General features: G+C 31.0%; 1 protein-coding gene across 1 annotated transcript in view; it reads left to right on the forward strand.

Moving 5' to 3' along the window:
- The first annotated feature begins 344 nt into the window (after positions 1–344).
- pea (ATP-dependent RNA helicase pea) overlaps positions 345–13,709 on the forward strand; it is a 55,080-nt gene continuing 41,715 nt past the window's right edge. The window contains exons 1-4 of the mRNA XM_076493446.1: positions 345–470; positions 5,093–5,178; positions 7,488–7,652; positions 12,002–12,075. Coding sequence (XP_076349561.1) covers positions 377–470; positions 5,093–5,178; positions 7,488–7,652; positions 12,002–12,075 — 419 coding nt within the window. The 5' untranslated portion in view covers positions 345–376. The remainder of the gene's footprint in view (positions 471–5,092; positions 5,179–7,487; positions 7,653–12,001; positions 12,076–13,709) is intronic.

A 13,709-nucleotide genomic window follows, 5' to 3' on the forward strand; every position in this document is an offset into this window, starting at 1 on the left:
AAGTCTTCATAGAAACAAAACCTATTTATCATAAGTTGAAGTATTAAGTTAAATATTTAAAAGTAGGTTTTTGTATCAATGTGGAAAGACAATTGGATTTCTCTCAACATTATAACATATGGATTGCTTGTTTAGAACCTCGAAGCATTTATTCTTTGGCTTTTGTGCTCAGTATAAACATAGATGTTTGATATAAGACATGGCTTGATTTTCACATTATTACCTGATTTAAGGATAATCTCTAAATCTAATACAAGAAATACAGTATGTTAATTGGTAAATAAAGTATTTTATTTGTGAATTTCTCTGTGAAATACTATATTTCAATTGTTTTGTAACAATAGGAAGGTGGAGAAAAGTATAATAATAGAGGAAGATGGAAGAAATTTTGAAATTAGAGTATCTTTCATTAGTTTCCAAAATATGTACAGAACTGGAGAACCATTTGGGAATAAATGATAAAGACCTAGGTATGTACGAATCACTGTTTATTACTTTGTAGGATCATATTGCTGAATGTTAGGCAGTTTCATTCAGTTACAGACAACATTACGTGTCTTTAATTCTGTACAGCTGATTAGAGCTTTATACAGAAATGATTTAAAATAAAATTTTAACCTCATTGTTGGGGGTTTGATAGTAAAATTAATCTGTGTTTGTAACAAAAAATACCCAGCTGATATGAAACTTGTTAATAACTTAATGTCTGATTTGTCAGCATGTGAACACGCATTATTCGTATCTGTTGTAATCATAAATTAAACTCACCTGGTAAGTCTGTAGTGTATTATCAAACTTGATCTATAAAAAGAGTATGTTAATTTTTTTACCAGCTAGTTTGGATGAAAAAAAAAAGTTCTGAAGATATAGTAAACAAAAAAATTTAAAAACCTTACCATCATGGTAGGCTCAGATTGCCACTTGTGTAATGATTGTAAAAAAGCTTAAATAACATAAGCCATTAACAACTGACATACCCAGTGTTTTTATGTTTAAGAAATAGGTTAAAAAACTTGATAGAATCTTGAACCTGAGACCCTTGACCTCACATTAGTGTTCAGAAATTTCTTTTCACACTTAGTTACTAGTTTTTGTTTCAAGTAGAAAATATTCCAATATTTTAATACCTTCTTTTCAATTGAAATAAAATGCACTATCTGATCATCCTCCAAGTGGCACAGCAGGATGTTTTTGGACTTATAATGCTAGAAATCAAGTTTTGATACCCATAGTGTGTAGAGCACAGATAGCCCATTGTGCAGCTTTGTGCTTAATTACAATCACAATCTTATCAAAATTGTTTAATAAAATTCTCAGGCTTACACACTAAAGAAGTTAATTAATTGAAGCAATTATGCTAAAAATAAGACATGTGTGAGACTTCCAGAGCTTATGCTAATTATTATCAGTATTCAAAGTCCTAAATCCATTATTTTCATTTTGTAATTCGGTCAGACATAACTTCAAAATACTTGTTGACAGAAGGTCAAACAGCTTGCTGATTTCACCTGACAAAGAAACCAGCCCAACCAATCTATAACCTGTCACATCCATAAAATTATCTACATATTCTGAAATAAATTCAACCCATCAACAGACATCACATCATGTACCAAATTATTCCACAAATAGATAACAATAATAGTGAAAAATACTGCTTAATAACCAGCTTATAGTTGGGCTTCTATGGTTTATTTATATTTCATCTAAAATTAGCCAACAGATAAAACAGTATATTATATTTATAATTATAAATGTAATAAAGTATATATTTAATCAGCAATACTGATGGTCAAGTTGGCTTAGAGTTTTGCTTTAATCTGTAGCTTAATGTGAAATTATTCAGAGCAGAAATCAAGGAAGAAAGATAGCATATGCATGGTGTTAGGGTAATGGTTGCTCTAAAGAAGGTTAGGTGTTTACAAGGGTACAATGGGTTATTTTAGCACTCATGTATTAGTTTTTGGTTGAATTAAACCTTTAGCTGCTTGAAATGAAATTAAGATGTTTATTTAGTGGATGACTCTCTCTTTAAATGTATTGATAAGTTGCTTGTAGAGGGGAACATAGAAAGAATATGCTTTACAGGCATTAAACTAGATGACATTATAGAGCAGGTTGACAGTTCAGTTGCTGGTAGCAAGGAACATTGTTTTTGTAGTGCATGTAGAAGCAAGTGATATTGGAAATTATAAGAGCTGCTTAACCCATTGACTGCTGATTTACCATAAAGGGAACAGTTTTCTTCTAGCATTTCAACATGAGTGTGTTATATACAGTGTATGGTTCACAAAAAGTTGGTGTCTGTTTAAAGTGACCACAGTCAAAGGTTTAAAAAGTATAAATATTTCCTTCAGAGGAAATAGCAGTAGATGTGTGACCTTAGGAGAGCTCTCTTAGGCTTCTAAGAATAAATGAATGTACAGAATCTAATGCTTAAATGAAAGATCAGGGATATGCTTTGAGCAGCAGGTGAGCTGATAGACCTTTGGGCTAATTTTCTGAAAGCAGAAAATTTATAGCATAACATTTTTAAGGATAAGACTTTCAGATTTAAATATAAGTGTAATAATATAGTAAATTTAGGATTAAACCAAGTTGCTATTGTTTTAATATCAGGATAATTAGGAATGAAATGGTTGAGGTCAGACTTGTTATGGTAAGTGGAAGATAATGTGGTTGAGTTGTAATTTGGATCTCATGTTTAATATTGATGGGAACACAGTATTGTGACTAAAAATATATATTATCAAAGCAGATGAGTCACTCAAGACACCAAGACTTCCTTTTTTGCTGGTAGAATTTTAGGGTATGCTTATAAATGTTGACGTACAAATATAAAGTGGTAATTATCTTTCTGTAGAAATCACTAGTTAGATCTTATTTGGAATTCTGAGTACAGTTTTGGTTTTAGCGAAGAAAGATTACTGACTTGTTGGAAATGGCTCAGAGGAGGGGTGTTAGGATATTTCTTGGGATGGAAAGGGTTAGCTTGCAGGTAAAGGTTAAAATCTTTTAACTAATTCTCTCTTTATTAAATAAGAGTAAAAGATGATTTCATACAAGTTTACAAGATTAGTAGGATGAAGGCCTCTAATTATTTTATACTATCGTTTGAAGATAATAGGATGAAAGACGTATTCATAATAAAAAAACACCAACAAAAAACACCAATTAAGATGGTTTTATTTTACCAACAGGGTGACTGACTTGTAAAATGAGTTGCTGTTGGCACTATTGTAGGTTAGAATGTACAGATGTTTAAGAAGGAAAGTGATAACATCTTGGAGATTAAAGGATAAAGAGTAGGCCTAATTTTTTTTTAATTAAGAGTTAGTGCACAAGAACATCCTTGAAGAATCAAACAGTCCCTTCTTGTTTATATGTTATTTTTCCACCCATTTAAACAAGTGATTTTTCAAAGCTCCTAACAGTTTTAAACACCTAAATCAAGGTTATCACCAATTATTCTGTGCTCAAGAAAAAAAAAGTTTAGCTTGATTGTCTCAGAACAAAAATCAATTTATTTGCTTCTCTATTGAATTTTTTCAGAGAAATCAATAACTTCTGTGGAAAGGGTACCAAAATATAACTCGGTACTCTTTTTATTATTTTCTATCATCCAGCCAAAGGCTTGAAGCCTTAATTGATTTACCATATTCAACTTTTCGCTGTACACCATGTTGGTACTGTACCTTTTCCAGACAAAATAAAGTAACATCTTTCCAGATGTCATTGAAATACATCCTTTTATCTCTGTCAGTATCAAAATGTTTTCTAGATATTACCACACTTGGCAGGAATGCAAAAAATCATCTGTATTAAGGAAGTATTTTTCAAATAATTAGCCTTTCTCAGCAGAAAAGTTAGAAATACAGCAGTGGTCTGGAAACAGCTGTTTTAGGAATCCTACAAGCCAAATAACCCTATAAATAGTTCTTGAAAATGTCTACAAATTTTACACATCTGAATCAAGTCTTCTGTTCATATTGGCTTCAGAGAAATTTATTTCAAATTTTAAACATTTTATGTCTTTCTATACTACATTTTACTTAGCTTTCCAAAAAAATGCAGTTAAACATAATTTTCAGGAATGGAAATTATATCTAAAATAATCAAAAATGTTCTTGTCCTTGGTTTGCCCCCAAGCTTTCCAAACTTCCCACTATATTATTTTTTCCCCACAGGAGCTGAATTTTGTCACTTTGCCATGAAACCATAAATTATTTCTCAAACTGCTTTAGTCACTTTACTTTGGAACTTAAATTCTGTAGTTATTTTCAAAGTTGATCTACAAATAGGGAGGTGTTCAGGTCACATGCTGCAAGATCAGGAAAGGGTAGGAACAGATGCCTAGTAACAAAGATCAGTGAAAGAACAGAAACATAACATGTGAAACAAAGCCTTGAGAGTTGTATTTTTCAAGGAATAAACATTTCTTAACAATTATCTAAATCTATGGTTTGAAATGAGCAGAATAATTCTAAAGTCACAGGTGAGGATCCTCTGAGCTGTGCATGAATGCAAGTTTGAATATTATTTTATTTTTGAATTCTTCTATATAATGTTACAAAATGGCAAAATGAGTTCCAAAATGTTATTGAAAAATAACAAAATTTATTTTTACATAAATTTTGAAATCTGATATGCAGGTGTACATCCAATTGCTAAAAGGTATTCCACTCACCAATCCAGAAAAGATTAAGAGAACAAATTGTTTTTGTTTTGACAAATAATTGGAGTTTATCTAACATAATTAATTATGCTTACATTTTAATTAGCTTGTTCAAACAACTTGAGATTTCAGTTATTTTGATATATCTAATATGATTAATTATGCTTACATTTTAATTAATTTGTTCAAACAACTTGAGATTTCAGTTATTTTGATATATCTAATATAATTAATTATGCTTACATTTTAATTAGTTTGTTTAAACAACTTGAGATTTCAGTTATTTTGATATATCTAATATAATTAATTATGCTTACATTTTAATTAGCTTGTTCAAACAACTTGAGATTTCAGTTAAATATCTTAGAATTTATTAAGTAGATCATCATATAGCATTTTGTGTTTTTTTATTTATAGCGGAATTTATAATATCACTTGCCGAAAAAAATAACACATTTGAGGGTTTTAAAAAAGTGTTGGAAGAAAATGGGGCTGAATTTGCTGTAAGTATTTTGAACTTTTTAAGAACATGTATCTGTGAAATTTTTTAAAACATTTGCTTGTGATGTCAGACTAATACAGTGGTTCCCAACCAGGGGTGAGAGATAACATTTGTTTTGGCCACCTTCACCATTTTTCTTAAATAAATAATTTCTGTGAGGGGTGCAAGAACATGTTAAAATGTTTTAGGGGTGTGGGACATAAAAAAGGTTGGGAACCACTGGGGTAATAGAACTGAATTCTCACATTCATTGGGTGTTATAAGTTTATGTTTAACTTTTGTGTTTACAGATTACTATAATTTAATCTTTTTCCTAGAATGTGATATTTTTATAGTTAGATTCAGTCATTTTAAATTAAAGATGTAAATTTTTGTGAATGGCAAGAATATAATTACCTTTATTTAGTTTAACTGTGCTGTTACCTTTGTCTGTGGTAATAACAATGTTATTAACAAACTTTTTAAAGTAAAAAAATTCATTATAAGTGAAAGAGAAGGAAATTTTATGAAAGTTGAAGTTGTATAAATAAGATAAAGCAGTATTTTTATTTTTGTGATGAGGAGTTGAGGGAATTGAATTTGAGGAGATATATAGTAATACAAGTCTTTAGTTAGTGCAGTTTCAGTACGATCACTTAGTTTCATATCACCAGTTAAAACTGAGCCTGCTTGTGTTAATATTAATAAAGGTTGAATTGTATAACGTGATAAGAGTGTATTCCACTGTTGTAAGGGAAAATATTTTTGTGTTGTGTATATTTCAACTGAATTACAAGCCTTAAAAATCCAATAATAATTCTAACCTTTGTTGACTTAATTTTTACATTTTTTTTTCTCTCAGAATAATGAAGTTTCATATTTCAGTGCTTACAAACTGGTTTTTGATTGCTTACAGAATGATTTTTTTTTTTAAATAATGAAACTTCATGTTTCAATGCTTACATACTGATGGTCGGCATGGCCAGATGGGTTAAGGTGTTCGACTTGTAATCTGAGTGTTGTGGGTTCGAATCCCCGTCGCACCAAACATGCTTGCACTTTCAGTGGTGGGGGCATTATAATGTGATGGTCAATCCTGCTATTCGTTGGTAAAAGAGTAGTCCAAGAGTTGGTGGTGGGTGGTGATGACTAACTGCCTTCCCTCTAGTCTTACACTGCTAAATTAGGGATGGCTGGTGCAGATAGCCCTTGAATAGCTTTGTGCGAAATTCAAAAACAAACAATACAAACTGATTTTTATTTTTTACTCAGAATAATTCTCCAAGTTTCAGTACTTAGACTGACAACCTTTTTTTGTTGTTTAAATAATGAAACTCTATGTTTCAGTGCTTACAAACCAATATTTTATTTTTATGAATATTTTAAAATATTTTAGAAAAGAAAACCTGGTAATAAGGATCAACACGTACTTATTTCTTAACTACATGATTAATATTGTGGAGTGTAGTCAGTTCAGGCATTAGTGAAAGTTAATTATTTAAAGAATCTAAAAATTCACTTTTACACTGTAAAAATTGCTTCCACGCATAAGAATACTAGGAATTCTTAAAAACACACAACAAAAATTTGGTGTTGTTGTTAAAGCTCAAACTGTTTAGACTTAATATTCAGATATTAAAAGGGCTTTCTCATAATGTTTTGACATTGTTAACTTGGAAAAGTTAATTGTTTTTCATAGTATGTTTTGCAACTTTAAGTTCCGTAATTTTAATCAACAAATTCTTAAATTTTTTAATATGTTGTGTAATTTTTTTTCTTTTTCTCTATAATTTTTTGTCCTCTGATGGAACAGCCATAAAATTTTAGACTTCTCTTTCTTTACAATCTGAGGTTCAAGATCCCATGGTAAACAGATTAAATAGTCCAATGTGGGTTTGCTCTGTAGAAAAACAACAACCCCAAAAATATATACTTTTTTATTCTTCAAGCCATGATGAAGATTATTTTACAGAATCACTAACCATGCTTATTTGTTTTACAGTTGTTCAACCATTATTTTAGAAAATAGTTCTTATTTGGTAGTGAAGATCATTGATTTCAATCAGTAAAAGCTGTAACTGTTGACAGTTTTAACCTTAAAACACGTAAGCAGTGTTATAAATCATTTTATATAACTAAATATTAGTGCATTTATTTCAAGAATTTGTAACCTTATTTTGATAAATGTAGAATGGAGTAAAATACAATATTTTATGAAATTCTCTCTTTCCTAATTGGTTGTTTTTTAAATATGGTTAACTGTGTTATTGTGATATGAATATAATCTTTTAAGTGTTTTTGAACAATTGCTTTGAAATTGCATATACACAGGATTCCTTCACAGCTAATTTATTGAGGATCATTCATCACATGCAACCAAAACAGCTGGCTGTTTCTGAAGATGACATTAAAATTGAGAATACTGAAAAGACAGAGTTAGAAATAAAAAAAGAAAAGTACCCTGTACTTGCTCTTCCAAATGACCCTAAAGTTCGGGTAAGTTTTTTTCCTTGATAGTAATAAATCTCTTTAACTGTATAGTTTAGTAGTTTTGTTTTTATAAAAAGTAATCTTTTATCATTGTTTACACTTTTTGGGTAAGGTTTTTTCCTTGATAGTAATAAATCTCTTTAACTGTATAGTTTAGTAGTTTTGTTTTTATAATAAGTAATCTTTTATCATTGTTTACACTTTTTCAGTTTTTTTATTTTGTCATAACTTGCATTTTATATGCTTCAAAGGCTCAAGATATTTCTCTAAAAAGTGTCTAAAAATACAATAAGAATTGTTTTTTAAAAATGAAATAAATTAATTATGCTTTAAAATTAAGATAAAATCAACAAATCTGGTAATAAATTAAAACCAAAGTTTTCATGTTAAAATCATTAATATAAATATTAAAATAAAATTATATCTTTAAAAGAATTATAATTAAAGATATTGCTTTTTAAATATCTTAATAATTTAATTTTAATTTTGGATTCACCAATTAAATATTCATTGTTCCAGAAGATTTATAATTGTCATGTTTTCAAAAGTTAGGGTAAGCATTTAAAGGTTTCTTGACACCCGTAATAAATATCAACAATAATTCAGAGTATTTTGGGAGAACTTCTTTATAGATAACATAATATTTTTTGGGAGCAAGTGGATAATTTGATATTTTTGTATAATTTTGTGAATTTAGATAATTTTGAAGAATGGTGATTTTAAGTATTCAAAATTTCTTTGAAGATGTATTATGTAAACAATTGAAATACATTTTAGTAGTTAACATACCGTAAATCTAATACATGAACATTAAGGCTGTGTGTTAAAAGAAACAAATAGTTGTTGCTTTTATATGCTACAAAGGTTTACTAAATTACATTACAATGATTTTGGAGCATTACCATGCTTTTACAGTCTATGTTATGAGGATTGGTGATGCTATTTTTGATGACCATGCATCTTGACAATAGCTCTAAAATGTAGTTACAAAAGCTTATGTCTTAAGATGATCATGTTTCAAGCACACCACTCCTCCCTGTATGCTTTTCCTGATGTCTAAAGTGTACAAGAACAAAATTTTCATAGTGCATCTTCTAACAGACTGATCATACAGAAATCTGTAGGTGCTGTATTTGGAGACTTCACTAGTATGTCTTTGTGTCTACAAATATTCATTTCATTTTCCAGCTGCTTACAGTGTGTCATGGTTGAATAGATGTATTGTAGAAGCAATCTGTGTACACAACCGGTTTCACTTTTTCAGATGAATATCATTCCTGATTATGTTATGTAGTTGCCTGAGTCAAATGGAAGGCTTTCATCATTGATATTTGTTTATAAGTTCTCATCTGTTACAAGATGTCAGACTATTTACCATGGCTAAGGTGCAACCTATTGCAGGTCTTTTTCTTGGAGGTCCTGATGCTCCACATTGATTGATATTCCTTTGATTTACAGTTCTTTCAAATACAAGGGATATCCTCGCCTTAAATTCAAACTTCTTTGTCAGAACACTTCTTTATAATCTCAGTGTAGGAATGTTTAACATCTGAAATGGCTGTTTCATATTGTTCTCAAAAGTTACCAACCTTTAATGGTATCACACTGCCTTTGTAATGCCAAACAAATGTGAAATGTAGTTCTGATACATGCTATTCCACTATGACTTTGTCAGGTGTGTCTGTCACATGACTTGCTATTTTGTAGATTCAAAGTCATTATACTGTATTGTAGTCAACTCTTTATGGAGTTCATTATTGCAATATTGACATATGTGTAGATTTACTTTAAAATAATAATTACATGTTTTGTGACAAAATTTTTAGCTAATTTTACAGCCTTGTGCTTTATATTGTCAATCAAAAAATGTTTAATAAATGAATTTACTGCCCATGTTGAATCCCTGAATTATTTTGTTTCTGGGAGACTTGCAACAAGAAGACAGTTATGAAACACTGATCATAGCAGCATGGCACAATGAAATGAAAAGCAAGTTTAAATGGCTATTGAAACATTTTTTTCAAAGGATAAAAAAAATACCATGCCATTGTACCCAGTGTGAACCATTATAATGTATCTCAAGATGGCTGGTATGGGTATTAAAATAAATTAGAGAAGAATGTTTCTTAGGTTGAAATGTTGTTTTGTACTTTATTTTAACAAATGTTTTAATAAACATATCAGCCATCTTGAGGTACATTTTTACTTCAAGTGGGTTCCTCGTCATCACAGATTACTTCACATGAGTCATAGTATTGTAGAAATGCTGTTTCAGGTGTGACCCAGGTTTGTGCATATGTGACTGATACTGTTAATTTGAAGACATCTATAATGTAGCTTCATTAGTTAATACTGCATATTGACAAACATATAATAGTCATCATAAACTATCAAACTAGTTTTCAAGAGTTTAACAGAACGTTATTCCAAATTGTATATAGTTTGTTTTGGTGTCGTGATTTCTTTCTCATTTTTTATGTAACTGTGGAAGAGGTTTGGTTGTTTATTTTGGGTGGTTACATTTTTGTTTTTACTTTAGACTACCTCTTTAGTGGATTGTTAAAAAAGTTTGTAATCGTTTTGTTTGTACTTTTGCTTATTCTGATTAATGAATATCTTTGTAGACAGTGTTTGGAATGAACGGATAAGTAAGAACTGATGCATATCCTAACCTTGGTCTGTGCTATAATATATCTGATACTTCATGCCATTAATATTGATAACAGTAGTTAAGGATTTCTTTGATTTCAGGGTTAAGTTTCAAGACTCCCGAGTCTTTTTTTTTCTTTTTATACTTTTTCTCCTTGCCTTGTGACGGTAGTTGTTAATCAGTCTTGTTACTGGTTGACCCTTCTAATCAAATTCTTAGTATGGACAGTTTTAAATTGTTTGCACTGGGGTTGCCTTTTCTGATGAGTTCTATTTCCTTGTTGCTTCCTTGGGTGAAATTTTTCCAGCTATAGATTGAAATCTGTTAAAATGACTTTTCCAGGTATGATTACAAAAAAAATTTAATGTGAAGTTAATGCATTTTGTGTTTTAGTGTCGGCTGTTCTACTCTATAGGTCATAACGTCCAACCATTTTAACTTGTACAAGGAAGTCGTCATAACTGGTTAATTCAGTGAAGTTCTTATTTTATGTGCAACTGAGTTTTAAAAAAATTAATTGGACAGGTAAAAGGTTTGATTATCAACCTTTTTTTTTAACAAGCTTCTTGTGATTATTGAGTAGGTCCATCTGGTAGCATGAAAAGGTGTAAATGATTTCTCAATTTTTTAAAAATAGAAAGTGAGGTTACAGTTTTTCTGGATGTTGTCCGATATATTTTGGAATGCACCTGAGAACATGTACATACCAGAGCTTTAGATAAATAGATAAATTTCAGTCCAAATGATCATTGGACACTTTCATGCAACCTTATTTCTTTTATTTACATGATATTCATTGGTGTTATTTGATGACATTAATTTCCTGTGGTATCTTTGTTTCTTTTGCATTTCAATCCTCTTTTCTGTTTATTATTCATTATGTATTTTCATATAACCTTGATTTTGTGGGTTATGGTTGAATAGGGACTACATGATTCCTATCTTATATTGCCATATCATAGGGGCTTGAAATTCCTTTTTTTTTTTTCCATGAAAATGGTTTTCATGTGTTAAGATTTCTCATGACATAAAACATAAAGTATTTATTTATCATCTTAGTTCCCTTGTATAGGTTGTGCTTTTAAGATGTTTTGATTTAAGTATTTTTTTTTGTTCAGTTGCAGTTTCAAAAGAACTGTGCATATTTTGGTTTATTACAGGATAAAGGTATTGCTTGATGTTTATAATGATCATTGTTTTATGCCAGCCAGAAATTGTGAAAGCTAATGTATTAAATATATTTTTAAACAGGGCTTTGAGGTTATGTTATGTGAAACTTGTGAATGAAATAATAGTCAGTGATGTCGAGAAACCCACTTGTTGAAAATTTATATGCAAAAACGGCTCGTTTGGGTTGAGAAAATATTTTACATAGAAGAGTGAACAACGTTTCGACCTTCTATGTAAAATATTTTCTCAACCCAAACGAGCCGTTTTTGCATATAAATAGTGAATGAAATGTTGTACCATACATGTGTAATCCCTGAAGATAAAGTAGTTTGCAACTTAAAATCTGCAATCTTATTCTCCAAAAACCAATAAAATATTACTTGCAGAAGTATGGGGGATACTTTGTGAATTTATTAATGTTGAGGGTACTATGGGCTATGTTTAGCCTTGATGAAATTTTGTGTTAATAAATTTTATATGCTTGTAAATTTGCTTATTCAAATTATTTATAACAATAGCAAAAATCTCTTTGCAGACAATGCTTGAAATGGATGTAAAAGTAGCAGCTGATGCATTTGCAGAACTTGAAGCCATGGCACCTGGTTCAGGGTGAGTGTTTATTTTGTTGTATAAAGAGTGTGTGGCCATGGCACCTGGTTCAAAGAGTGTGTGGCCATGGCACCTGGTTCAGGGTGAGTGTTTATTTTGTTGTATAAAGAGTGTGTGGCCATGGCACCTGGTTCAGGGTGAGCATTTGTTTTGTTGTATAAAGAGTGTGTGGCCATGGCACTTGGTTCAGGGTGAGCGTTTGTTTTGTTGTATAAAGATTGTGTGGTCATGGCACCTGGTTCAGGGTGAGCGTTTGTTTTGTTGTATAAAGAGTGTGTGGTCATGGCACCTGGTTCAGGGTGAGCGTTTGTTTTGTTGTATAAAGAGTGTTTGGCCATGGCACCTGGTTCAGGGTGAGCGTTTGTTTTGTTGTATAAAGAGTGTGTGGCCATGGCACCTGGTTCAGGGTGAGCGTTTGTTTTGTTGTATAAAGAGTGTGTGGCCATGGCACCTGGTTCAGGGTGAGCGTTTGTTTTGTTGTATAAAGAGTGTGGCCCTGGCACCTGGTTCAGGGTGAGCGTTTGTTTTGTTGTATAAAGAGAGTGTGGTCCTGGCACCTGGTTCAGGATGAGCGTTTATTTTGTTGTATAAAGAGTGTGTGATTTCACAGTATTGGTAATTCTTTTATTAACTTTTAAATACTTGCATTAGGCAGTTTAAGACTTAGAAAACAGTTTTTGTTGTAGTATTTTTGTTTTAGTTGGATATTTGTGTTTTGTAATTAGCAGTGTTCCTATAAGGCTTAAATTAACAAGCATAATGATCTTGAGTGCTTTCGTTTTTTTCAAATATCCATTTATACTTTCTCTGAAAGGGGGCTGAAGGCCACTTAAAGGGGTCACCTGTTTTAACCACTTTCACCATTAATTGGTAGTGTGTTGTCTGTCAGTCAGTCAACAAACACTAAAATGATGTCATATAAGAGTTAGAGAATATTAATATTTTGAAGGGACAAGAAATGAATTTATTTTTCTATCAAAGATGTCCCATTCAGCTGTCAACTGTAACCACTCCTTACTACTTGCACATTTATCCAATCTTGTTTTGAACTCAGTTAAATTTTCTGCCTCCAGCACCCTTGAAAGCAGCTTATTACAACATCCAATTGCCGTGTTTGATAAGTAACACTGTGTAAACTGCAGACAACTCGTGTACTGCAAAAATTCAAATTTCTGATTTTTTGTTTTATCATTTTCACTGTTCATAAGACCATGACTGTTCAGTATATAAAGTAAGACATTAACTCAGAAGATTGCCAATTTATTCATGCTAATCCAGGAATGAAAATCAACAATTCTGCTTCAAAGCTCTAATAAAAACAGTTACATTTTAATTAAGCTCCTTCTGAATGGGTGATTTATTGTTGCTATTGGACCTATAGAGTGCTCATTGAAGACTGGTGTGAATTAATTGCTTGGACTTGTATTGTGAAACTTCTGTATACAAGGCTTGAAGTTCATACTGTTGTAAAAGAAACTGAGTTAGATTAACCCTTATATGATGGACTCAGTATAACGTACACTAGTCGTCTACATGCTTGCCCATGTTAAGTATTTGCATCATAACTTTTTGATACAGTATGTGTATCTTCACAAAATTTGGTAGACTTTTAGTAAAGATTACAAGTATTTTGT

This window comes from Tachypleus tridentatus, chromosome 3 (genome assembly GCF_004210375.1).
Source record: "Tachypleus tridentatus isolate NWPU-2018 chromosome 3, ASM421037v1, whole genome shotgun sequence".
In the NCBI taxonomy this organism is placed as follows: domain Eukaryota; kingdom Metazoa; phylum Arthropoda; class Merostomata; order Xiphosura; family Limulidae; genus Tachypleus; species Tachypleus tridentatus.